Source organism: Ascidiella aspersa, chromosome 1 (assembly GCF_963924565.1).
Source record: "Ascidiella aspersa chromosome 1, kaAscAspe10.2, whole genome shotgun sequence".
Lineage (NCBI taxonomy): Eukaryota > Metazoa > Chordata > Ascidiacea > Phlebobranchia > Ascidiidae > Ascidiella > Ascidiella aspersa.
In genome coordinates, this window is record NC_139447.1 from 11,772,829 (window position 1) to 11,796,872 (window position 24,044).

The 24,044-nt window shown below is 33.0% G+C and overlaps 2 protein-coding genes across 2 annotated transcripts; one reads left to right on the forward strand and one right to left on the reverse strand.

Annotated features, from left to right (window-relative positions):
• Nucleotides 1-733: 733 nt before the first annotated feature.
• Nucleotides 734-9,943, forward strand: LOC146167525 (nucleosome assembly protein 1-like 1). The gene is made up of 12 exons (XM_083391004.1): nucleotides 734-906; nucleotides 1,125-1,227; nucleotides 1,789-1,930; nucleotides 2,646-2,756; nucleotides 3,103-3,145; nucleotides 3,429-3,574; nucleotides 4,151-4,290; nucleotides 5,222-5,367; nucleotides 5,870-5,892; nucleotides 7,586-7,744; nucleotides 8,484-8,546; nucleotides 9,293-9,943. The coding sequence occupies exons 1-12, from the start codon at nucleotides 810-812 to the stop codon at nucleotides 9,338-9,340; spliced, it is 1,221 nt and encodes a 406-aa protein (XP_083247130.1). The 5' UTR covers nucleotides 734-809; the 3' UTR covers nucleotides 9,341-9,943.
• Nucleotides 9,234-11,663, reverse strand: LOC146167526 (uncharacterized). Its single transcript, XM_083391006.1, has 3 exons — nucleotides 11,539-11,663; nucleotides 10,828-10,999; nucleotides 9,234-10,733 (listed from the first exon to the last, which is right to left on the reverse strand). The coding sequence occupies exons 2-3, from the start codon at nucleotides 10,978-10,980 to the stop codon at nucleotides 10,344-10,346; spliced, it is 543 nt and encodes a 180-aa protein (XP_083247132.1). The 5' UTR covers nucleotides 10,981-10,999; nucleotides 11,539-11,663; the 3' UTR covers nucleotides 9,234-10,343.
• Nucleotides 11,664-24,044: the final 12,381 nt, after the last annotated feature.

The window sequence follows — 24,044 nt, forward strand, 5'->3', positions numbered from 1 at the left end:
TACTTAAATTTCTAAAAAACTTACCAGACACAAAAATAGTAGTTTTAGATAACTTCAAAAATTTGCTGAAATGTTAGAAATTAGTACCAAGTTTATAAGGCCTTTCACTTAGACAAGATTTAGTCTTGTTTACAGTGTTCAATAGGGCCTTCTAATTTTCTTTTGATGCAACCTTTTGCTGTACCAGCGCATCTGTTTATTCGCATATAACCAAATAAAACTAATAGGCACTGTTTTATTTGCATGTATTTTGAAAATACTGATTTCGGCACTTTTTATTCACATGTAGCTTGGCTGCTTCAATAAAACTAATATGGGCACTTCGCACTTATCATTTTTTACATAGCTAGAATGAAACTAATTGCGATACTTTTCTATTTGCACCAAGCTTAAATATATAAAGACATTTGGACACATTTTCGATACTTAAGTAAAAATTGGGTACTAAAAGTGTTATATTTAAATATCCTTGCAAAACAGTTAACAGGTAGGCTTCAGGAGAGTTTTGGTGTTCAAAATGTTTTTAAACATTTCCGCTTACAAAAACACTGCACTCATTTTTTTTCAAGTTTGCATTATTGGTTGAATGAATTTTGATAGGTTATGATTCCAAACTTTAGGGTCCCTGTACACCTAAAAAGTTGGCGCTTCACACCCAAGATCTTGACAAAAACTACCATGAAATGTAAATGGTATTGTCAGCAACACAAGTGTGTCCATTTTTTACAGGTTTGATACATAGTGTGGTCTGCAACCAAAGGCAGATTTTTTTGTAAAGTTACCGATTTTTGCACACACACAAAATAATAATGTCAGCTGGCGATGCAGACACAAGTACCAATGTGGCCAAGGAGGAAGATGAGGGAAAGGTTGAAACAGAAGAAGTTCAAGCATCTATCCCATCCGGTAAGTTAAATACCGCAGTAGCTGATAAATTTAACTAGTTTAATTTTTTTAAATTGATTACGTATCCTGTTCTACGGCAAATAATTTATCAAACTACCAAACATAGCTAGCTAATATGAAAACTATTTTGCTTACTCTATGATAGTACACCTCTATTCAATTTAGATGGATTCTGGTGTAAGTTGTATTTTTGCTTATAAATATTTGTCTTTTCACAGCCAGTCAAATCACTTCGGAAATGATGCAAAACCCTCAAGTGCTTGCTGCATTACAGCAACGATTGGACAGTATTGTAGGGACCCCTTCAGGATATATAGACAGGTTTGTAAACAATTTATGCAGTAAATTGAAAAATAGGAATATCTGCAGATTTTGTTTCAAGTTATTTTTTAGTTTCAACAATAGTAATAATGTATGTAATAAATTTTAGAATAGGAATTATAGTTTAAAGAAATTGTATGATAATAATATAAACCAATTGTATAAGTTGCCAAATTAAAAAAGGTGCTTTTTATAGTTATTTTAACACCTTGATTTGACATGTAAAAATATTAGTTGGGTCTTTTATTTTGCAACTATTGGACTGTAAACACAATGAACAATATAAAAAATATTTATTTTGTATTTTGTTAAACACGCAGTCAAGTACAATAATGAATATGTAAGTTTTATCATAGGTTACGTATAGCAATGCAAGAATAGACATCAAATTTATTTTCTTTTTTTATACAACATAAAATAAAATTAAGTTTATTCCTCTCTTTTTTCAAGTCCTCTTGAATGTATTTTTTAAACATAGTTGATTGTACTTTAAACACCCTTGTTCATAAAGGTGACTGGTAATAGAAACTTTTAATATTTTAATGTATTTGCAATTTATAGCTTGCCAAAGGTGATAAAGCGTAGAATCCATGCCTTAAAGAACTTGCAAGTAAAGTCAACAAAAATTGAAGCCCAGTTTTACGAGGAAGTCCATGAACTGGAAAGAAAGTACAGCGAACTTTACAAACCGGTTTTTGACAAGGTACACAATATTGCTATCCATTTGTAAAAGGGTTAACTTTAACTCTAATCCATGGGTCCTTATCCTTCTACAATATTAAATAAATGTTTATCATATATTTTGGCAACAAAAGAAGGTACTTGAGATAACATATATTTGTTTTATATACTGGTTTTACCTAAAGTTGTCATTGCGAAACATAATGCAAGATTTTGTACTACAAAAAACGTGCTGTTTTTCTTCCAGCATTTAAGGGAAAACATGTCTAAAAGTTGCTTAGATTTAATTTAAGCCGATAAAAAGATTAAATTTAAGCCAAATAAAGTGTTTAGATAAGAATTTATATAAAGAAGTAATGCTTTAAAACCCCAAGTTTTACAAAGATTAACAACTTGTATTTTAATAAAATGGGGAAGCATAAATTAATTTCATTTTAAAATTAGCCTGGCATAATTTGAAAACTCCATCGCCCGGACAAAACATGATTTTCCATAACACCATGAGTCACGATTGTGTTGGCAAAAGGTCAATTACATGATTAAAGTTGATGGGTGGCCTGTTTAATAATTATTGCTTCTGGCACATCCTAAATAAATATTTTTGACTACCTTTTTATTTTGTAAGTGAATGTGACTACCTTTGAAATTCGAGAATCTACAAAAGTAATTCTAGGCTTTTAAAATTACTCTTTTAATATTCCTGAAGACTTGTATTAAATCTTTGTGTATGCTTTTAGCGGCATGTCATTGTCAGTGGCAGTTATGAGCCTACTGACGAGGAGTGTGAATGGGAAAGCGAGGCTGAAGAAGAAGATGATGAAAAAATTAAAGAAGTCACAGACTCGGAGGTTAGAGCTTCATTTTATAATTTTGGAAAAACGTGATTATTTAGTGGGCCTTTCTATTTAAAGTATTTTTCAAATTTTAAATACTCAAGTTAAATTTATTTCATTATTTTAATATTATGTATTTTCCAATATGTTGAATATATATATATATATCTATATATAACTCTTTCATGGAAATCTCATGCAATTATTGTGACCAGTCATTGAACCCAAAAGTAGAATCTCCAATTTGTTTGTTGTGACAGTTGACGTTACATGTATCATGTCTTAATATAACCGGTAACCAGACTGCCACGTAGACAATTCAATGTATAACCTGACCTTTCCCTTCCACTTTTTTTCCCAGGAAAAAGATCAGGCCCAAGCTAAGATAGATGAAGAAGATGAAGGTAATACTTGAAACCTGAAACCTAAAACCTAAAAGAGTTTTATCTGATTGCTTGAAAGAGAACATTTAATTTAGTTAAAGTGGAATAGTTGTAAAACCTTAAGCCAATCAAAAAAAAAAAAATGTAATGACTATCTGCCAATGTTTTATTGATTTTTTTTCGTGCCAAACTTTTTTACAATAAAGACACTTTTACCAAAGTATAAATGCACAATAATTAACATGTGATGCTTATTTATTTTTATATGTTGAAATAAAAATGCTGATTTTGTGATTTTTTGTAGAAAACCCACAAGGCATCCCTGAGTTTTGGCTGACTATTTTTAAGAATGTGACTATCCTCCAAGACATGGTACAAGAGCACGATGAACCAGTATTAACTAAACTTGTTGATATCAGGGTCACATACTCAACTACAGATGAGCCAATGGTAAGATTTTAGTGGTTTGTAAAGCACTGATTTTAAGTTTAATGTCTTTTGATGCAATCTAATTTAATAGTGTGCACATTTTACATAACAAAATGCAACTTAATTTGCCCATCATTCCAACTAGATAGCAAGGCAATGTGTAAATATCATGTTAGATAATGACATGTATGAGTTGTCATGCTTAGTAGGCATATAAGGCTTGCATACTTTCTGCTTGTTTGCACTGTTATTTTAGGAAATTGCTGAAAGATATTCACAATCCTTAACACCCGACAAACTATATATAAATGTTTCAATATTATTAATTTGTAATGGATTATGCGTATTTAAGTCTAAAATGCTTGCGTTTGTGGCCGTATGCCTATTGGTAACACTAATAACTAATATTTTTTCCAAATTTACTGAACAACTTGAAAATCTCTGAGGCACACTAGTGTGTTGTGGCACACAGCTTGGGAATCACTGCTTTAGAGGCAATATATAAGTTTAGTAACATTTAAGGGTTGTTGGTTATAACTTTATAAAGTTTATTTATGTTAACTAATTTTGATGTTAATTTGATTGTAAAACTTGCAGGGCTTTACTTTGGAGTTTGTTTTTGATTCCAATTCATACTTTACCAATTCCTCGTTGACGAAATACTACAAGTTGCAATCACAGCCTGATGAAAAAGAACCATTCTCATTTGAAGGCCCTGAAATTGTTTACTGTAAAGGGTGAGTTTTGTTATATCTTTTAAAAGTATTTTATGCATTAATAAATTTAGAATTGCCTTTTTGGAACTGCCATGTTCAGCTATGTAAAAAAATTCACGATATGCAATTTTTTTTCTCCCATGGCAAACTGAATTAGTGTGCACTGTTTGTTGCTTTGTCTAAAAAAGGAAGTGACACTGTCATGTGATGCGCTACAACACAATGCACTAGGGAAATACACTGGACAGGAATGCCTTGCAAGTTGGTTTAATTGTATCTTTCTTGACAATTGCCTGTCAAAATGCAATTTGGCACATCCTAGTAAAACATATGTGTTTATTATCTGTTTTCTCTTATTAAATATTAATCACTTTGTCAAAGAAGGTAAAACAGTTAAAATATAGATACATGACATTTAAGTCTGGAGAATTATTTCTGTTTTAGTGTTAATAGCTCTATTTACAAGCAAGCTTTGTTTTGCAATTTTATTCACAAAAAAAATCCTTAAAAGTAACATTTTAGGTTAAATTATGTTTGACAGATACAATTCAAAGTATTTTATTTTGCCATACACATTTTTTCATATATACTATTGAACAAACTATGCAAGAAATTAGAAATTACAATCGGTATATATACTTATTTAGTACAGCTTAAAGAACATACTTTCAATTGTTGAATTTATAGGTTAAGTTTGTGTTGTCCTGTTTTTACATTAAGTTTATTAACAAATTTTTTTAGCGAAATGATTTAAGACAGTAGTTTTGTTTAAACATATCAAATCACATCACTACAATTTTATATTCTAATTAAAGTTCAACACTTGCTTACCCAGAAAAAGACATCTTTGAAATACAATTTATTTTCTGAAAGAATGTGCTCTGTAGGCGTTTTATACGTTAGAACCAAATGACTGGTCAGCAGAAGGTTAACCATGCTGTATTTACACCAGGTGCACCATTGACTGGGTCAAAGGGAAGAACCTGACAGTGAAAACGATCAAGAAAAAACAGAAGCACAAGGGTAGGGGGACAGTACGAACAGTCACCAAACAAGTTGCAAATGACTCATTCTTTAACTTTTTCAACCCACCTGAAGGTTTGTAGACATTTTTTATAAACAGTAGTAAAATCAGGCATATCTACATATTTATTTTTGGAAAAATACATTGCCAATGCTATATAAAAGTTTAACTGCTTTTATAGAGTGTAGTAAATTTTTAGTTCTGGTAAAGGTTGAGTAGATTTAATACACAAAATAACAGTTATACACAGTATATAATTATATACTAGAGAACAAACACTTTTTATAGCCGATGTATTTGTTAAATGAGTGACATGATCATGTGCATCAAGAACTGTTAAAAATGTCTTTGTGTTTGTTTCATCTCATGCTATATATATTTACTATTTTTCTTCCCAAAAGCTGTTCTATGATATACCGCAACGCATCTAGTTATGTCAGTTGCATTTGAAATTACAACCCAATGCAGCATATTTCAGAAAAGTAGGATAATAATAGCCTTTGATTTATGTCAGTTTAAAGTTAAACAGATACTTTTTGTTGTTGTTAATTTACATTTATTTATGGTTATTTTTAGTTCAAGAAGACGACACTGAATTGGTAAGTATTTGTTTTCTTTTTTGTTTTAGGTTAATGTTTTTTTGTGTAAAGTGCACAGGCGACATTTTGTATACTTTATTACTGGTGTGGTTTTCAGTATAAAAAAATCACAATTAAGGAGGCCCCCTAACTTTTAAGAAGTATACAGATATATACAGCCTATGTTGATCATTTTAATGTTTTGGTTGTCGACACACAAACTGTGCTTAAGATGTGAAAGTATTGCTTGGTTTACTTCACTTTCGTTGTACACTAAAACTTGTTGCAAGAAGCTTACAAAGAGACCATTTCAAAATATTTAGGAATCAGATATGTAAGCCCACCCTCTTGCACATTAGAAATGCCACCTTAGTTGGCAACTACTTCCTTATAGTGTTTAAAAAAGTATTTTCTTCCTGTTGTGGTCACTAATTTAGACTTGCTTATAACTAATACTAAAAAATACCACATTCATGTTAATGGTTATTTTTATTTATTTGTAGCCAACCGTAAATGACTTGTTTGAAATATTTTCTTATACATAATCTTAGTAGCCTAGACTTTTAAAAAGTAATGGCACTGTAGCAACATATATATACTCCATATTTTTGGGACATTTTAATGAATGTTGTAGTTCTTACTGTTTGAAATTATGCATCTTGTGGACGATGTTGTATCTACTTTTTATTAAATAGATGCTGCTTCTAACCATAATTTTCGTGGGCGTTTTACGATAAGTTGGCACTGAGTTTTAAAAATCTGTAAGACTAAATTGTCTGTTGATACATATATAAATGGGCAGATTTATATTTGGGTAGGTGGGAATAAAATTTTTTTGAGGTGACAATGAAAAAACTAATCTTTAAAACACCCAGTGTTCTCCAGTCAACTCATGCAATTTGCAAGTGAAATATAGGTGAATCGTAAGAAGCACAAAATAGTTAATTCACATGTCATAACATGCTACAGTATGTCACCTTCGACCTAAAAATATTTCCCTCAAAGGGTTGTTTATGACAAAATTTTACATTCACATTTCTAAATTTGAGATAAAAAACAAACACAGTATTAAATATAAATCAATTCCAATTTTAGTTTAGGCAGATGTTTTTTTTTATGTTAATTTATGATTTATTTAATTTACCAACTAATGTTTTAAAATATTAGTTTCTGTTCATTAGATTGTTTTGCTACTTTCCTATTTTTGACGTTTCAGCAAAACTACAAAAATAATAATCAGCCATTAAGTTTTAAATTATATTTTAGCAGTTTTATTAAAAAACTTTAATTTTTTATAAAACAACAAAAGTTGCGCAAACATTTTTTATACTTAGGCGAGGGAGGTAAGCAACCACAGAGCTCCACACACCCACACAATATAACAATGCTAAATTTAACTGTGTGCACAGTGTACTTTGACTGTTGTGGCTGCATTAGACACGTTTATAGTCTCTGAAAAACTATAAAATGACCTCAAATACTATGCCTTGTACCCGTTTTGATGATATTTTATCATTTTTTTTTTTGAAAAAATATTATTTGAAGTGACACTGAGTGCTGGGCCACACCAAAACATCAGTCGGGTTGGACATCCCTAGATTAACTTTGACTTAAAAAGTTACATATTCCTGCGCCTGTGTTTTGCATTCTGTCATACCAGCCACAGTAAAGTTCTCATTTCAACTTAAAACTAAATCAAATTTTCTTTATATAGGACCCAGACACCGAAGCACTGCTGGCAAGTGATTTTGAGATTGGACACATGATACGAGAGCGGATCGTCCCCCGAGCTGTCCTCTACTTTACCGGGGAAGTCAACGATGAAGATGATTATGATGAGGAAGAAGAGGAAGATGATGAAGAAGGAGGAGGAGTAAGCCATAAGAACGTTTTTTGTGTTTAAATCCAAGGCTTGTAAAACTAGGGGTTGTGCAATGAGTTTTTGGTGTAAAAGTAGACCTACAATTTACACACAACTCTTAAATTGAAATAAATTGTAATTTTTTAACCTATATTAATGAAAAGGTCAAAACGAAAAAAAATCCTAATACCTGACTGAGCTGCAATTTATTTCAATGTTGGGTTAATCATTGACTTGTCAACTATAAAGGGATTATAAAAATAAAATAAAAGGTTTGCAAATTGCAAAGTTTAAAAAGCTGTGCTTTAAACAACATATTTATATTAACATGTTGCCTGTTGCACTTGAAGCTTTCTGAAATCTGTCAATATCAAAAATGCTATTTATTTAATTTGTCCCCATTTTACCGGTAAGATTAAGCAGGCTTAGTATTGCAAGTTTATAAGCTTAGGAGCTTGGATTTGCTTACTGACAACATCCAAGATGTAATTTTATGAAAAATCAATACTAAAATCTTAATTACCAATTTATAACAATAAAATTACTCGGCTTGCGTTCGGTTTTTATAATGTAATGGAGAAGCTAAAATTTAGTTAAAAAAGCTAAATATAAAAACTATACAGATTTATATTTTATCAATACCAGCAGTTTTATGTGTATCATTAAACATAAACATCTATGTGTATAATTAGTTAATTTTAGATGATGTACACTTTTTCTTCAGAGAGTAACTGTTTCTTACGTTTTCTAGTTTAACCTTGGTGAATCTGTTGATGATTCGGATTCAGCAAATGACTCTGACTTTGACCCACAGGTAAACTAGTGATTAAAAATGTTGTGTGATGTATTCTAGGTGATATGTTTACACAGACACAGTTCTTAACTTGTAGTCTAAGATAAGGTTATCCACTTATATATTTTAGAAATCTCTTTAATAAATATAAAAATGTCTTGAGCCTTGCATTAAAAAAAACGACTTGGCAAGAAAACGGGAGTAATTCCAGATTTTTTTTGTTTGGGCAGAGAGTTTCAAAACTGACATTGGGTAACGTTAAAATCCTCCGGTACACATTTAGTTTGTTTTGGTAAACTAGATTGTTGTTACAATAGCCATATTGTATTTTCCTATTTAGTTCCAATAAAGCAGGACAAATACCCTAACTAGATTAGGTTGGCAAAAACTGCATTTTTAAAAAATTGGTCCTACCATGGTAACACATGTACATTAAAAAAGTACAATAAAATATTGTTTAAAGTTTGCTGTTTTAACTACTGTAGAATACAAATAAAATGTACACAGTGCTATGGGCCATTTTTTTGCAAAGTCTAAAGCTTTTAACTTGTCACTATACTAATAATGTTTAGGCATCCTTCAGTTTGGAAATCTTAAATTGTTATCACCTTGGCTATTAGATAATCTGATTGATTAGCATTTATGTATTTTATTGGAATTGCACTGAATGAACATTTTCTGGTGGACTGTTAAGCAACAACCTGACTGAGACAACATGCAAATATAAACTGTATTTAATCTAATAAAGAAATGTTTTTGTCATACAGAAAGAAGGAAAGCCTAAAGAAACTCCACAGGAGTGCAAGCAGCAGTAATGTGGGCACAAAAGTACTTGGAAATATTGGAATAACATATCAGTGTTTTCTTCTGATTTTTCCAGCATTAAGCATATTGTGTGCTGCTGAGTAGGCTATTTTACACTGCATTCAAGCTGAATGATTTCGGTGCTAGACAAGTTGTACTAAGTTACAATAAGAATACACACATTTTAACAATTAATCTAGGTAAACGGCTATTCCAACATTGTTCATCCAAATTACTGTGCTTGTATAGCACAGCATAAGTTTCAAATGTGTTTGCTTGCAGTTTATAGTTATGTCACATCGCCAAGTTTGGCACCATCTTATTTCGCAGTTGAACAGACATTTTAATGGTTTCATTTTATATTGCTAAAGGCAGCCAATGTGTGACTTGTCACAGAATGCGTGTTTGATGCATGCTTTTTTTACCTCTGGCTAGATTAGTATTTCGGGGACACCATAATCTGTCATTTTCAAACTGTAACTTTGCATTTTTCATCCTGCTTGAATACCAGGAACTGTAACTTGGTTGTTTTGTTAACTTTACTGCCTGTTTCATAATGTGAATAAAGTTTCGTGTTGTTATTATTTTTGCTAAATTTAGTTAAAGATTAGCAGTAAAATAAAAATCCTTTCAAACTTTTGGAGCAGTGGTTTTAAAAATTTGATGTTTTGAAATGAAGTGTAACCTATTAAATAACCAAAGAGCAGATTAAATTTACCAATTTAAACAATGAATAAAGTTAGACAGTTGTTGTGACGAAAATAAAATCAAATATTTTGTGGTGTTGTTGAACTGAACTCTTTGAAGATAATGAGGCACTAATTTTTAAGTTTAATGAATTTAAAATACAGCACATTTAGGATAGTATTCAAAGATGTGTGTGATTTTTCTAGTTGACAGACAGGTTAAACAAGTAGTAAAGAAGAACAAGTAAAATATATTTGTACATAAAAATCATAAAAGTACATTGCAACAGTTAAGGGCTTTGTCAATAACAGGAAAAATACACCAGATTTACAATCGGTTTACTCTTGCAGATGTGCCAAGGCATTTTCTCTGTACACCATCTGCTTTTTGCAGTTTTCTTGAACTGTTTGGTCGTGTAGGGGTATCTGCAAATTTCTCCCCTGGTTTGATGTTTTCTTTATTATCGTACTTTTTTGAACAGGAAAACCTGGGCGATTGTTCATGTACAAAATCAAGTTTGGTGTATGTTGGTCTTGCTGGTGGGTTGGTAGAAGAGGCAACACTTTCACACTGAAGTGCTTTACCAGTCTTTCGAGCTGTTCCAGACTTGAGACCTCTTTTGTCCGACTTTTTGAGATTTTCTCTACTTGAAAGCTGCTTGGGCTTTTTTGAACTAGAATCAGATTTTCCTTTGGCAAGTTGCACATCAGGAGAAACCTTAAATTAATGATCAAATATTTGATTGACAGAGACAAAAAGGATCACATTAATTATGGTAAACTCATTTACAAGTACAGCAGGGGCTGCTTACCCATTTTAGGTTTTCTTTGCAAGGTACCATTTTAACTGTGCATGGGTTAAGGCTTTTTAAGACAGGTGATCCATATTCATGTAGTGCTCCACTTTCGGGCGTGTCCAACATTCGTAGTGGGGCTTTGTACGTGGTTGTGTGTCTTCCTGACATAATCTTTCCTTTAATCAGTCTGAAAAGCACAAAATTTAAACCACGCTTATTCAGTTTATCAAATTGACTTACAACACGATTGTTTGAACTACATACATAGTTATGTAACCTGAATTAAGCTTTAGGATCTCAGATTTTGATTTACCCAAACAGACAAAGTTGTACACTAATTTAAAATATATATACATAAGAAATGGTAAACAGACACTAATTTAGCTAATAATATGAGCACTGTAAAAATATATTCGTAGAGTTTAATATATGTTGTTTTTATTTAACACTTGAGCTAGAGACTATATTTATGCCCACGGAGAATACCAATTAAATGAAACGGATTTTCATACCAAGTAAAAACAAAACACTTTCCGGCGCTGGTCTAGAATCCTACCACAACGAAACACCACTTGGGTGAGGGTGGGTCAAGTATTATTATTAAACAAAGAATATAATAATACTTGACCCACCCACACCCAAACGCTAACCCGCACCCTAACTCAAATTTTGTGCGTTGATTTTAGAACTGTGGTAGGATTCTAGACCAGCGCCCACTTTCCTAACCTCTGATATTAAAACGTGGATACTCCAAACAACTGTTTTACTGAAGCTGTTATCCTATCTTCAGTGACTCATCGTTGTAAAACAAAGGGAAGCCACTTGTCAGTCACGTTATGTTGGCGAATTACAAGAAGTTGTTTTTAAAGTTTCGCGGCCCAAACGGTGACGCACGAAATCACTCGAGCTTAACGGATATGACGCATTCAGAGTGAAATCATAGAAAGCTTAAAAAGGGATTTTATAATATCTATAAAATTAAGTTTAAAGCAAATCTTTCAGTTAACACAATTTTTAGAATTTAATGGATTTTGCATTCTTGTCAGACAACAAAAACGTTTGCATTAGGGGCAGCTAAAGCACGAGCGCGCTAATAGTTTTCTTGCAGCAACACAAACACGATAAACCAAAAATGCAAACGATACTACTAAGCCAATGCACGTTTGTATTATGTATGCAGTTGACTTACAAGAAATATGAATTTTTCAGATAGAGTTTGTGCTCATAACGCTTTCTTAGAAAAGAGTCGAACCGAACGGGCACCAGAAAGTTTAATGAACCGGTTTTGGGTTAATTTTACTCGTTAATTACCAAACCTGAACCATTTTTTAATTTAACGATTGAACCGGTACTGAATTAAATATTTCAGGTCACTTTAACCTTAGCAGAACCATAGACGGTCTTATAAGCGGTTTAGTTCGGAATGATTTTATAGTATATAATCATGTCGCAACAAATTAATTATTTGATCCACACTTACAGTATTCGCTATACAAACTGTAAAGCTAACAACATCTCTGGAAAAAGGTGATAGCCTACTTGCAAAACTCTTTTGTCAGGGTGTTTGTATATGTTTTTTCTTAACAGTTTATGATTAACTAAAAATATGATTGATTGCTTTGCATTTGTAGCTATGCGACACCACGCTGTTGATCAGATTTTACTGTATTTGCGTTGCTTTAAGATTCTGCATTGAGAACGAAGTTGTCAAGGACTGGGTAACGAAGTCAGATTGTTTCTTTAGGCTAGCGTTCTGTATTTGTGCAACTTGCCTTTGATTTATTCCAAATTTAGGAATTACAGAAATCACTGAACTTCATTTGTCGATAAAATCGCTTTGGTTTGTATTTAAATCCGTAAGCAACAATAGGCTTTCCAGTGACTTTTTCGTGAGGGTGTAGCAATTTTGCACGTTATAAAACTTTCGTTCGAGAAAGAATCATGCTTAAAAAATAAAATTGATTTGAAGGTTGGTTGAAGTCAGCGTCTCTCTGGTCGTTATTATTATCTTGGTGCTAAAAGCGAATGGGCGAAAAATTTTGTTCTTTCCGATTTTAATGTACATTTAAACGAAAATGTATACAATATTTATTGAGCCTACTATTGTTAATAAAGTATTACTTAGTATTATACAAAAAAATCTAACAAAAAGACTTACACAGACAAACATTTTGCCCAACTAAAGCTTGTTTGGATGTCTTTGGGAACATGTTGAGTTGTCCCAAAGTGTTATTTAACAAGGAACCAATCTTATATTTGCATTTTATGCATCTGAAGCACACAAACGTTTCACTATAAAAACTGTAATTTTTGTTGATGTCCGTTTTAGGTTGGGTAGCTGTGTAATCGGTCACAAACTATGGCGGACTGCTCAAAAACAATCAACGAATTATATGTTGAGACCTTCATTTTTTTGCAAAAAACGACGCAAAATACATTGTATTTTTTAGCTGGAAAGTTGTAGTAGCCTATATCGCCTATCGGCTATTATTTTCAAAAGCAATGTCTACGAAATTTATACACTTTAAACATCTTTGTTTTTAATGTTTTTTTTATTTGTACTGTGCTTATTTATCAGGTATGGATCCTTTTCTAAATTCAAGCCAAATAGGCGTTCCACAGAATGGCACAGATCATGTTCCTAGTGCCGTTAACAGCCATTCTCAAGGATATTTCGTATCAATGAACCACAACACTTCAGCGATTCCTGGATCAATCAACCACCACTCTTCCGAAACTGCTGGAACCAGCTATCCTCGAATTACCAATCCGTATGACTACCAAGCAAGGGAACCACCATATCCAAACTATAGTACTCAAGGAAACTATGGGCCCAATAATCCTTACAATGGTCCACAAATACCTGCACCCACTAACCACAATACTGAAGTCCTTCCTGGATCTGCTATCCCTGACACGGGTCTACCATACCCGAGCCAAAGCATTCAAGGAATCGCTGAACACAACAACTTTAACACCGCAGGTTTTTTATAGTGATCTAATTCAAATAACTAAGATTATAATTTTTATTTTACTAAAAAACAACATATCAAACTATTAGGATGCCTACCTAGCAGAATGAAATTTTAGGTTAAATAATTTTTTTTCAATTCCTAATTAATTTTTTTTCACGGTAGTATTGTTGCAAAAAGGTATTTACGAAAAGTTGCACTTAAAGTTTTAGTACATTTTTAGTCTTACTTTGATATTCTAATTATAACACATTTATTTTAACTCTTTCAATTTCATAGATGCCTACAGGAATAAAGCCTACAGCAACAATATTGGTCCGGAAAAGATTTGTCCAACTTGTCAGCAAGTAATAACAACTCAGCCAAGACGAGAAGGTACTTTTGAATCCGAGTAGTGAGTAAAAAATCCTCCTGCAGTGAGGCATTATTTATTATTATTGAACTAAATCCTTTAGCTTCATCTAAAGGTTTTAGTTCACTGCGCCTCTGACGTATTTACTGAATTCTTCACTAATTTATTCAGGGTGTATTTTTCTCGTACAACTTTTCTACATGGCCTGGCATGCAAGACATATTTTGGTAAAGGCATTTCTAATACAATTTCAAATCAAATTTAGAATGAAATAGTATGCCACTGTCATGAAAAACGATTGACAGCTCCAGGTTTGTATTTTAAACGTTTATAAAACAAATTTTCAGGTGCTGATGCTGTCCAGGAAGGCGAGGTATCCTGTTGCTCATATATTCTTAAGACATTGAAGTAAATAGCCTACGGTTGATTTTCTCTTCGCTCGTATTAAAATGTGTACTTTATTTTATGGTTGCTGGTGATTTACCAGAATTTGCAATTTTATTTCTTACACTATAAACTGTTGCTACCATAATATTAATCAAAAATAGATCGTCTTGTGATTACTATTTTTTTACATTTTACATTTTTATGTTAAACATAGGTACCGCTTTCCATCCACTTTTCATACAAAATTAATATATGTGTAATGTTATTGTGGTATGATTGTAAATCGCTGTGATTTATTTTTTGATTTTCACTGCGGATAATCCTAAACCAGTATGTTTATTCCAAATAATCTCCAATATATCCAACATAATACAATTGTTAAGAGGGGCGCAAGCCCAAGTCTGATATTTACATTATTTAATATTTTATAGTGGTTTTATTAGTTTTGCGTTTTTATCGTATTTCGTTTGATGTTAATTTTGCTTCCCCAGCAATAAAACTGCAAGCCCTTTGGCCGCTTTATTTTCTTTTATCCTGTTTTGTTGACATTTTTACACGAAACCTCTATGAATACCATTGCATGATTTGGGTCTATTAAAAGTGCCCATTGGGTCTATTAAAAATGCCCATCATTAAATGCGACCCCCTTCCAACTTTTTTTACAACTTTTATATATGACCACATCCTAGAACACTTTGCGCGAATCTATAATATTTTTGCAATATGGCCGTGCTATTGTTTTATCGTCACATCTTTCAAAACACGATTAACGCAATGTTTAATTATTGCACTTTTGGCGACATCTTTACATGATTTCTCCGTAGCCTTACAACTATGGAGTCAAAGAATGCCCTCATAACGTGTTTGTCAAAATCAGCTTGATAAAGTCAATATGTTATGCACAAACAATGTTTTGTGTACCCAATGAGATTAACTGCCTTTTGGATTAAAGTTTATCCAATTCAAAATATACCAAAAATGTAACGTTTCGCTTTCAAGAAGTATTTTTTTGTTGTCTCAGCGAAATATAATTGACAATATACCTGATTTATTTTGGTAAGATAATTATTTAATATCTGAGGGGGCGCAAGGCACAGGACAATTACCAAAAGAGACGCGGTAAAAAATAAACATAGCTTTACAGAGAGCGTAACATGTAAACTGCTCGACCTCTTTGAAATGCTTACATTATAAAACAATTTTTTGTTTTGTTCGTTTGATAGACATTAAGGGCAACAAACTTTAACAAAATATTCCTATATGGCCCGCGATCGCCTTTCGTTTAGCTGTTTAACCTTTTATGAAAAATGTTGGTTTCTTCCTCTGTAGCATAACGTCAATTCTTGGGTTCAAACCTAAAAGACACAAATGTATCCACTATCCCAGCAAAGGCATTTGTCATGATATGTTTGCCCGTTTTTCACCGCTTTTTCGAATACACGTGTTTTTGGTAAAGTTACCAAAGCGATAATCGAGCATGCATAAACTGTTTGCCAGTTCATGTTCGATTCGTCATGCAATAAAAAGCAAGAAAAGTGCAATTAAAAAAGTAGAAAAACAAAGTGATATAAAAACGTGCGTTTGTTTTGGCGTATTTTAATTAGTTGGCAAATATAAGGCGTTGAGACTACAATTTGCTGGCTAACTGTTGCGTAATTTTAAAATAAATAAATAGGTCTTCTTTGTGTAAATAATATGTTCTGTCGTTTACAATATTTTGTCTTAAATTTGTGTAACTTTCATGTTCGTTTTGCTTTTCTTCAACTCGTTTCCCCACATATAAATAAAACATTTTCACTTTATTTTTAAACCTTTTGGGCGGATATAAAACAAGCGATATTGATTTTTGTTAACAATTTTTTTCCAATTTTTAGCAATTTAATTGTAGCAATATCGTTTTGTCTTTTGAGATTTTGAGACGATGGTATTATTATTTTTTTCATGGCCCATGGCCCACAGGTTGGGAACCCCTGCCTTAAACAAATGTACATAATGTGGGTTTTTTTGAACGGCAATTTGCATCATTATTAACTATCTTGTAAGAGCATATCTTATGTTGAACCTAAGTTAAATCGCATGCTAAAAGCAAAACGTCTATAGCTCTGGTTTGAGTTAGCAAGTTATATCGCAAGGTGTTATGCAAGTGGGGCAACACAACACGATTTTCTAAGTTTTGGCTTTGGTAACCGATAAAATAGTGGCATTGGTAACCGATAAAAGGTGTTTTAAATAGACTAAATAGAATACTGAATAAAACTATAGTTGTCGAGGAAAGTTAACGTTTATGCTGTCGACTCACGTCACTGTGTTTAAAATGAATTGACTTGAAGTCCTTTGGACAAATAAATTGGGTTGAAATGGGATGTTTTCATTGTTTTGTACAGTTCTAGATACGCGCCTGTAATTTAATATAATCACTTTTCTAGGAAAGGTTGAATTATTTCTGTAAGGTTGCCTTTAAATAAGTAGTGTCACTGTTCGCATTGATTTCGATGCTCTCACAGCCAAACAAATATAGCAGACTTCCTGTATAGTACGAACAAAGACAATTGAAACAGGATGGGTGCGTGTTAAACTAATTACTTGCAATTTTTACTGTAATATACATACAGTGTACCGCACATTTGACAGTTGTATGTCTCATGATATCTTGAAAAAGTTTTAAATGCTGCCTCCTCGCTATCTTATTTCGCCAAATAAACAAACAAGCAAACAAACAAACAAACAAACAAACAAACAAACAAACAAACAAACAAACAAACAAACAAACAAACAAACAAACAAACAAACAAACAAACAAACAAACAAACAAACAAACAAACAAACAAACAAACAAACAAACAAACAAACAAACAAACAAACAAACAAACAAACAAACAAACAAACAAACAAACAAACAAACAAACAAACAAACAAACAAACAAACAAACAAACAAACAAACAAACAAACAAACAAACAAACAAACAAACAAACAAACAAACAAACAAACAAACAAACAAACAAACAAACAAACAAACAAACAAACAAACAAACAAACAAACAAACAAACAAACAAACAAACAAACAAACAAACAAACAAACAAACAAACAAACAAACAAACAAACAAACAAACAAACAAACAAACAAACAAACAAACAAACAAACAAACAAACAAACAAACAAACAAACAAACAAACAAACAAACAAACAAACAAACAAACAAACAAACAAACAAACAAACAAACAAACAAACAAACAAACAAACAAACAAACAAACAAACAAACAAACAAACAAACAAACAAACAAACAAACAAACAAACAAACAAACAAACAAACAAACAACTAATTCTGAATTGTTATTCGAGGATGAAACATACGTTCAAATTTGAAAGTTTATACGGGTCCAACCTGTTTTTTTTTTGTAATCGCAACATTTTTGCCGAGTTACTGTTTATAACAATGGATCCATATTAGCCGGCTTGAGATGTCAAAGTAGGCCTACTACTGTATAAAAAAACCCCATAAAACTCGTGAAATATGTAACTATACAACAGTGTATATATTTTAATATATAGCAATTGCAAACAAACGTTTTGTGGACGAATTCACAGAAAAAACTGTCAATTGCGACAGACGGTAACACACGAATTCGTTAATATTTATGGCACTCCTGTAAACTCCGAAATGTTAGCCAATTTTTCCAAAATCTTCTTAAGAATAGAAACACCCATTGCATATCATCTAGCCTAGCTCAATCCAATATTTTTCAATTATTAAAATATTGGAATACTATAAACCGTATACGATTTGTAGAAAGTGTATTTCATCAGTGGACGAAGCATTTACTTTTTTCGGCGCTCTTTCACTATTGTACGTAAAAATTAATAAAAAAATTTTTTTCTTAAAATGCCGCATACCACAACACATATTGTTTGGGTTAGGGTGCGGGTTAGCGTTTGGTTGAGGGTGGGTCAAGTTATTATTAATAATAAACATAATATTACTTGACCCACCCTCACCCAAACGCTAACCCGCACCCTAACCCAAACGATATGCGTTGTGGTATGCGGTATTATTATTATTATTTTTTTTGCATAACTTTTCACGTACAATAGTGAAAGAGCGCCCTTTTTTCATCAAGCTGAGTAAGAGCCCAAGGCAGGCGGCTTATATTGGTACCAAGTTTTCAGTTGGAACTCTTTTGTCGAGCCATTTACTATTAAGAAGTATTTTGGGACCTACAGTACAGCAACGTCAAACGTATATGATTAACTAATACATCTTTGATTGCTTTGCATGTGTTGCTAGGCGACAACACGCTGTTGGTTCGAAGTGCGTTAATTTAAGGCGCTGCATTTATGACGAGGGTGTTAAGGTGAGAAATATAGGTTGTTGCGATAAGCACTGTATATCGGGGTGTATATTAGGTTATGCCGTAAGTGTTTGGTTTTCACTTTTAAAATATTAAATTTTTTTTTGGAAATGGACGCGGGTCTGATTCAATCCCGCGGTCGTAGTTTGCCCAGGTATAGGCCTATGTTTTAGACTTAGAGAGTGTTGCAACTTTCTACAAATAGTCAATTGAAAATATTTTTCGTAGAAAAATAAAATTAGTGTTAATCAAGATTTGTGTCTAAATAGGTTATTTGAAATAGCTGTCGCATACTTCTTTTCCTTTTCAAGAAAATGCTAACATCAGCTATTTGATGTAAAATACTTCTTGGATAAAATCACGATTGTCGAATATTTTACACTAAAGGGATGTCTGATACATTTGATGTCTGATACATTTCGAACCAATAAAGCATAAGTGATCTAATGATTTAAATAGTATACTCAAACAAACAAAAAACAAACAAAACAGAAATAAAAACTTAATTAGCTTTCATTGTTAACCTACAGTGAACGGGTACCGATTCTTCCGCTTGGCATCGGGTGTCGGCTTCGACCCGATATTATCGAATATTAATTCTTCACTGTAAATATTGTTTGTTGTTGTTGGCTTACTTTTTACTGCTTTTTGTTGCAGGTTTATGGATAGTTTAATGAGCACAAGAAGACAATCATTAGGCGGCCCACATCAGATGGAACCCGTTAACATCCATTTCAAAGGATTTTTCGAATCAAAGTTACCACAACACCCCACTATTGCATGGATCGACCAACTACTTTCTAAAATGCTAGAACCAGGTAGGCCTACCCAGGATTTGATCCGCCGTTTCACTACCGGTACTATAAAAACGAACGGCCATTCCCGAATAACTGTACTCAAGGAAAACATTGGCCAATTAATGCTTGTAGTAACCATGAAATTGCTGGATTTACTGATCGCTATACCGAACACACTCCTCGGTCAATTATCCCAGCGCACCAGAAATACATTTTATTCTGAAATACACGGATCATTCGATCAATATGACAGAAGACAACCATTATACTTAAGTGAAGGCATTCAAGGAATTTCTACACCTATATAACCACTTAAACCAAGCAGGTATTTCCTAGGAAAGTTATAATTAAACGAATACCATTTCTCCATATCAAACAGATATCAACTGTAGTTTGTTTCTCAAGAGGCTTGATCGTAAATTGATGAATACAACATATTTTTTTTCAACCAAGGAATAGCTACACATATACATGCATATTCGAGTGCGCTTTACATATATTGCACTACCATGCACAGAATTCTGTAAAGTGAGAGATGATCTTTTACTTCCACGGCCGCCAGCTCAGCTCGTAAACGCGCTGTTGCCGAGATTATTTACTTGATCGCGAGCCGCGCTCACTGCCTGATCTTCGGGCTACGGTTTTCATCGCGCGTAAAGTGCTCAGCTGGGAGTTGAACCTTGGATGTGAGGATTGCTGGTCAGTGGCGCTAATCACTTCGCCAACCCGCCCATAAGGCATAGCGGAGTACCACAATAAACCACATACCGACAACATTGAACCACAGACGATTTCCCATCTTGTCAACAAAAAGTAAAAACAACTCAGCCCAGTCGAAAAGGTATTTGTAAATCCCTTTAACAAACGCGAGACATACAATAAGAAAAAATACTACAATACTAAAACGGTAATTATCGAAGCAATCTTAACTAGGCCTACCATATGTCCTCTTCTAGGAAGATTTGTCCTATTTTTTCAAGAAAACTGAATGGTCCTCCGAGGACGCTCAAAAATGTCTAAATGTCCCCTTTTTTTCGCATTTCGAGTTACTGACTTATACTTTTAATAAGACTTTTAGGCGAGATGTTGTATTTATTTCCAAAAATATCCTGTAGCCATGAAACATGCTGAATTGCTGGTTTAAAACAGGTTTTCCGACAAACTGCCCTACCAGTCCTACCTTTTTAATTGTTATTGCAAACATATCGCCAGAAAAATGGCAACAGAACCATACATCTTGAAAGGCCCATTGTTAAAGCAAAGGTGTGAGTTTTGTAGGCCTAGCCTATACAATCAGTGTTACTGTATGGTAGGCTATGTTCTTATTGCTTACAGAACCATGTCTAGTTAGTCTATAACGGCGGTTCTTAAACGGGGGGCGCCAAGCAATTCTTAGGGGGCGCTAGCTCCAAGTTAAATTTTAAGAAAATTTCGCGCTCCGCGCCAATCTGGAGTTTTATACGTTTCTTCTTTTTCTTTAGCGAAGGTATAAAGGCCATATTTAATTACAATTTTGCTAACTGATAGATAAACGATAAAACTTATCCACCGTTCGAACTATTTTATATCCATTTTTGATAAATGAAAACAGGCTAGCAACACGGGGACTAAAACTTTTTTGTGCAAATTGATAATGTTTCTCCAATACTGCCGTTATATTGTGTGTCGTCACATCTTCTGAAACACAATAACGCAATGTTTAATTTTTTCGCTTGACATTTCAGCCGCAAGGCATAGGAAAATTACCAAAGGGGGGCGCGGCTGAAAATAGGTTAAGAACCACTGGTCTATAGCATACAGCATACAGTTAGTTTCAGTAGATGCTTTCATTTTTCTTTATTACTCTTTAAATATAGACAACCATAAAGCAAAATAAGCTATAAATCATAATGCCGAAGAGGAAAACTCAATTTACCAATGAGCTACGCCAGAAGTATCCTTGTTTCAGAAAGTGACGCATTAATTTCGAAGCTGAATGCTTTACGTGTGGATATGACATGTTTTTCTCAAACGTAACAATTCTACTTTCGTTTTACGTGGGGGAAAAAATGTCCTCCTTTTGGGTGCTGAAAATATGGTAGCCCTCATCTTAACAAACAATTGCGTTTTCCGGATATGAAGGTAAACTGCACATAAGGTCTCTTCATAACATTAATTCAAACTAAATAAGCTCGCAAAATGTAAAAACTGGGAACTATTGTATTTAAATGTGATTGCAAAATAGGGATCGTGCATGCTACAGGAGACGGTGTTCAAATTCTGCAAAAAATAACATTTAATTTGCCTTTTGCTTGCCTGAAAACTAGTACCTTTAACGAATAGCAACTATAAAATCTGACTATTGATAAGACGAGTAATTTTTCTTATTTTGTATCCAGGTGTTGATGTTTTTCAAGACGGCATGGTATCCTGTTGTGCATTTATACTTACGATGTTTCAGTGGATTTAACGATTTAAATGGAAAAGTTTTGTTACTATTTTTCTAAAATAATGATCGTAAAAGAAAACTTAACTTAAAAAAAAAAATTAGAATTTCGTTTGAGAAAAAAAAGGATGAATAAATCATTACTTTCGTTTTTTATTAGCACCGGTTACTGGCCACTACCAAAATGAAAGTACTACGTGATTCGTGCCGACAAATAATGCCGTGAACAGTTTACGTATTTTGAAATGATACATTAAATATTTAATATTTTTTGTGAAGTAATAATATATATCCACATCTGTTTATCTGTGTTCCTAAATTGCTTTTTTTTTGTTTAGGCCTATGAAATACTTTGACAAACGCTGAAACCATTAAAAATCCTAACACATGACACAAAATTTCATATCCGGCCCGCGATGGCCTTCTTACGGTTGTAGCCCTTCATGAAATTTGTTTGGTAATTCCTGTGTAGCCCAACGATTTAAATTATGTTTATGTGTATGTTTGCCGATTTCGTTAACTTTTCGCACAAACATGATTTCGGGAAAGCAAATCGGGAAATGCATTCATAACTGTTTTCAAGTTGTGTTTTGTTTGCAGTAATGATGTGCAAAAAAGTGAATAAACCGAATTATTTAATTACTGTTTAGCTGAACATTCGTCATGCAAAAGTGATTTTTTAAGATTTTCATTTTACAAGACACAAGATTTTCTTTTACATTTGTGTAGTTTTTGCCTTGCAATAACATTATTCGGTTTGTTTCCATATAAAACCTTTTAATATATATTGTGTACCTTTCTGGCAGAAATAAAACCAACGATATAATTATTTTTAAAGGTTGTGGCCATTTTTAACGCGTCGCAGCTAAACTGTTCTTGTGTTTCGTCAATTTTGTCAGCCCGAGATGCGGCAGCAGATTACGGTTGCGGTAAAGTTTATAATTAACAAAACGCTAGGTTGATGTGTTGTCATGGCAATAGTACGCTGTTCATTTTGCTGAGTGTGTTGTTGTGATTCCTGTTGCATTCAAGTAAATGCAGCAAAGTTATTTCGGTTTAGAATGCGATGTTAGCGTCGACATTGTAAATACACGCATTTTCTATATTGTAAGGTTTCCTTTTAAATCAGTTAGTTGCAGTCGTTCAAGTGTCTGTATACCAAATAAAACGCTGAAAAGCAAAACGTTTAGCTCCAATTTTAGTTTAACTGCAAAACGTAAAGTGTTTTGTGAGGGGCGACGGTCATTTCAAGGTACAGCTTTTAACACCACAAATGATTTCTGAAAAGTTAATAGAAGTAGTGGAGCAAGTAGAAACGCACGAGCACCGTAAATATGTCTGCTTCTATAAATGCAGTAAATAATACCATCTGTCTTAAAAAGGGGTAAAAAAGTAAGTTAAAACTGGATCTAAGTACAGAACAAACAATTGTGACGAACCGTCTCTTTGACCAATGATAGGAGAAAAAAGACAACTGGAAACTTTGCTTCGGCGAGGTTAAACCTCGCGACTCTGCCATGTAAAGTTCCGTCATTGTTTGTCCAAATTAATTTTGTTTTTATAATTATAACGCAGGTGAACTAAATTATTGTTTGTAAGTTGTTTTTGTTGGATTCTCAATATGGTGCTACCAAGGAGTTCGAAAGTTGCCCCGAGTGACAACTCACAAAACATTTCCGAATACGTCGATTCTTCCACACAAGGTTAAAGTTTACGTCGTCACATATTTCTGGTTTTATATCCGCATATGTTTTGAAAACTGAAATTCTCGCCTTTCAAGCATAAAAAAATAGATCATTCAAAAATTTAGTAGTTCAACTGCTTACCGTTATAATAATGTATAGGTATTTTTTTACTATTTTTTTTCATAACAGTTTTTTAATACAATTAAGTATTTACAAAACAAATTGTTACCTAAATGCTTTTACAACATTGTTATTTCGAC

Bases quoted from the DNA above. Each gene is read 5' to 3' on its own strand.
- LOC146167525 (XM_083391004.1), top strand. From the start codon at position 810: ATGTCAGCTGGCGATGCAGACACAAGTACCAATGTGGCCAAGGAGGAA. The intron at 907-1,124 runs GTAAGTTAAATA...GTCTTTTCACAG, and splicing joins TCAAGCATCTATCCCATCCG to CCAGTCAAATCACTTCGGAA. The intron at 3,575-4,150 runs GTAAGATTTTAG...TAAAACTTGCAG, and splicing joins CAACTACAGATGAGCCAATG to GGCTTTACTTTGGAGTTTGT.
- LOC146167526 (XM_083391006.1), bottom strand. From the start codon at position 10,980: ATGTCAGGAAGACACACAACCACGTACAAAGCCCCACTACGAATGTTG. The intron at 10,734-10,827 runs GTAAGCAGCCCC...CATTAATTTAAG, and splicing joins GCAAAGAAAACCTAAAATGG to GTTTCTCCTGATGTGCAACT.